Source organism: Sinocyclocheilus rhinocerous, unplaced genomic scaffold, assembly GCF_001515625.1.
Source record: "Sinocyclocheilus rhinocerous isolate Xijiao unplaced genomic scaffold, SAMN03320098_v1.1 scaffold1473, whole genome shotgun sequence".
Lineage (NCBI taxonomy): Eukaryota > Metazoa > Chordata > Actinopteri > Cypriniformes > Cyprinidae > Sinocyclocheilus > Sinocyclocheilus rhinocerous.
Window position 1 is genome coordinate 880,640 of NW_015638582.1, and position 2,490 is coordinate 883,129.

Sequence of the window (2,490 nt, forward strand, 5' to 3'; positions counted from 1 at the left end):
CAGTTTAGGAATGAGTAATATTAAAACCCTTTTAATTTGAAGCAGAGATATGTAAAATTTGTATTTAGTTTTGAGACGCATTGCGAACCCCCTGATTAACAAATTCTGAAACCGCACTCCCTGGCCTAATGATCCTCTTGAATTCTCTAGTGGACGGTTTCTGTCCGGCGAGGCTGACGTTCGTGCCGTCCCGTCGAGGATGTTCTTCTGATAAAGACTGCCCTGGAGGACACAAATGCTGTCGATTTGACTGTGGGCCTGTTTGCGTGCTGCCTGTTTTCAGTGAGTTTCAGTTAATAATGGACGCTAAGGATCCCAAAAAAACCACAAACACGAGTAACGCATTTTATTCAATGCAAGTTTTAAGCAGAGACTTTGCCTTTTGTTCTCATCTAAAGTAGGTTTGAATTCATCCCTTAGGATCGTTTTAAGCACAGGATGGCTTTACAAAATAAAGAGTAATAATACTTGGAATATAATTCACTCTGTAGGTAAAACTTGCTATTCATGCTTTGAGTGTTTCGTGTTGTATATTGAAGTGGCATACTGTCTATGTGCACAAACTAAAGCTGACTATATCTGTGTCCACGCAGTGAAGCCGGGTCAATGTCCCATACCAGAGATGATTCCACTGTGTGCTGAAAGCTGTTTCCATGATGGCCAGTGTCCTGCCACACAGAAATGTTGCCCAACCACCGGTGGCTTTGCATGCAGTGAACCACGTGGTCAGGCAAGTTGCCAGGGCAGCGGTTCTGGCCAGGGCAGCGGTTCTGGCCAGGGAAGCGGCCAGGGCAGAGGTCAGGGCCAGGGCAGCGGTCAGGGAAGTGGTTCTGGCCAGGGCAGCGGTCAGGGAAGTGGTTCTGGCCAGGGCAGCGGTCAGGGAAGTGGTTCTGGCCAGGGCAGCGGTCAGGGAAGTGGTTCTGGCCAGGGCAGCGGTCAGGGAAGTGGTTCTGGCCAGGGCAGCGGTCAGGGAAGTGGTTCTGGCCAGGGCAGCGGTCAGGGAAGTGGTTCTGGCCAGGGCAGCGGTCAGGGAAGTGGTTCTGGCCAGGGCAGCGGTCAGGGAAGTGGTTCTGGCCAGGGCAGCGGTCAGGGAAGTGGTTCTGGCCAGGGCAGCGGTCAGGGAAGTGGTTCTGGCCAGGGCAGCGGTCAGGGAAGTGGTTCTGGCCAGGGCAGCGGTCAGGGAAGTGGTTCTGGCCAGGGCAGCGGTCAGGGAAGTGGTTCTGGCCAGGGCAGCGGTCAGGGAAGTGGTTCTGGCCAGGGCAGCGGTCAGGGAAGTGGTTCTGGCCAGGGCAGCGGTCAGGGAAGTGGTTCTGGCCAGGGCAGCGGTCAGGGAAGTGGTTCTGGCCAGGGCAGCGGTCAGGGAAGTGGTTCTGGCCAGGGCAGCGGTCAGGGAAGTGGTTCTGGCCAGGGCAGCGGTCAGGGAAGTGGTTCTGGCCAGGGCAGCGGTCAGGGAAGTGGTTCTGGCCAGGGCAGCGGTCAGGGAAGTGGTTCTGGCCAGGGCAGCGGTCAGGGAAGCGGTTCTGGTCAGGGAAGCGGACAGGGCCAGGGCAGCGGTTCTGGTCAGGGCAGCGGTTCTGGCCAGGGCAGCGGACAGGGCCAGGACAGCGGTCAGGGAAGCGGTTCTGGCCAAGGAAGCGATGGCCTGGGAAGCGGTTCTGGTCAGGGAAGCGGACAGGGCCAGGGCAGCGGTCAGGGAAGCGGTTCTGGCCAGGGCAGCGCTCAGGGAAGCGGACAGGGCCAGGGCAGTGGTCAGGGAAGCGGTTCTGTTCAGAGTGGTTCTGGTCAGGGCAGCGGCCAGGGAAGTGGTTCTGGTCAGGGTAGCGGACAGGGAAGCGGTTCTGGTCAGGGCAGCGGTCATGGTCAGGGAAGCGGTTCTGGTCAGGGCAGCGGTCATGGTCAGGGAAGCAGACAGGGCAGCGGTCAGGGAAGCGGTTCTGGTCAGGGCAGCGGCCAGGGAAGCGGTTCTGGTCAGGGTAGCGGACAGGGAAGCGGTTCTGGTCAGGGCAGCGGACAGGGCAGCGGTCATGGAAGCGGTTCTGGTCAGGGCAGCGGCCAGGGAAGCGGTTCTGGTCAGGGTAGCGGACAGGGAAGCGGTTCTGGTCAGGGCAGCGGACAGGGCAGCGGTCAGGGAAGCGGTTCTGGTCAGGGAAGCGGACAGGGTCAGGGCAGTGGACAGGGAAGCGGAAAATCTTACTAAGCCCAAACCTTTGAACAGTATTGTATTTATTTAATATCGATATACATGTTATATTATCGATCTGAAAATAATTGTTTTCACTTTCAAAAACTACATGTATATTGTATCTACCATGGTATAGGAAAATGCTAATCGTTCAGAACATTATGGTATACGTAGTATTAAAGACATTTATAATGTCACAAATCAAATAAATTCTGTTCTTTTGAACTTTTTGAACTTTCCTGAAAAAGTATCTAATAAGTATATAAGTTGACAACTGTTAAGCAGCACAACTATTCAAACTATTCACA

At 54.9% G+C, this 2,490-nt stretch overlaps 1 protein-coding gene across 1 annotated transcript in view; it reads right to left on the minus strand.

The window, feature by feature from the left end:
• Window positions 1-64: 64 nt before the first annotated feature.
• The window catches only part of LOC107749890 (keratinocyte proline-rich protein-like), a 5,146-nt gene continuing 2,720 nt past the window's right edge, over window positions 65-2,490 (minus strand). Inside the window, exons 3-7 of the mRNA XM_016565114.1 lie at window positions 1,895-2,182; window positions 1,789-1,828; window positions 1,613-1,755; window positions 1,415-1,540; window positions 65-222 (exon numbers count right to left, since the gene is read on the minus strand). Of these exons, the coding sequence (XP_016420600.1) occupies window positions 65-222; window positions 1,415-1,540; window positions 1,613-1,755; window positions 1,789-1,828; window positions 1,895-2,182 (755 nt within the window). The remainder of the gene's footprint in view (window positions 223-1,414; window positions 1,541-1,612; window positions 1,756-1,788; window positions 1,829-1,894; window positions 2,183-2,490) is intronic.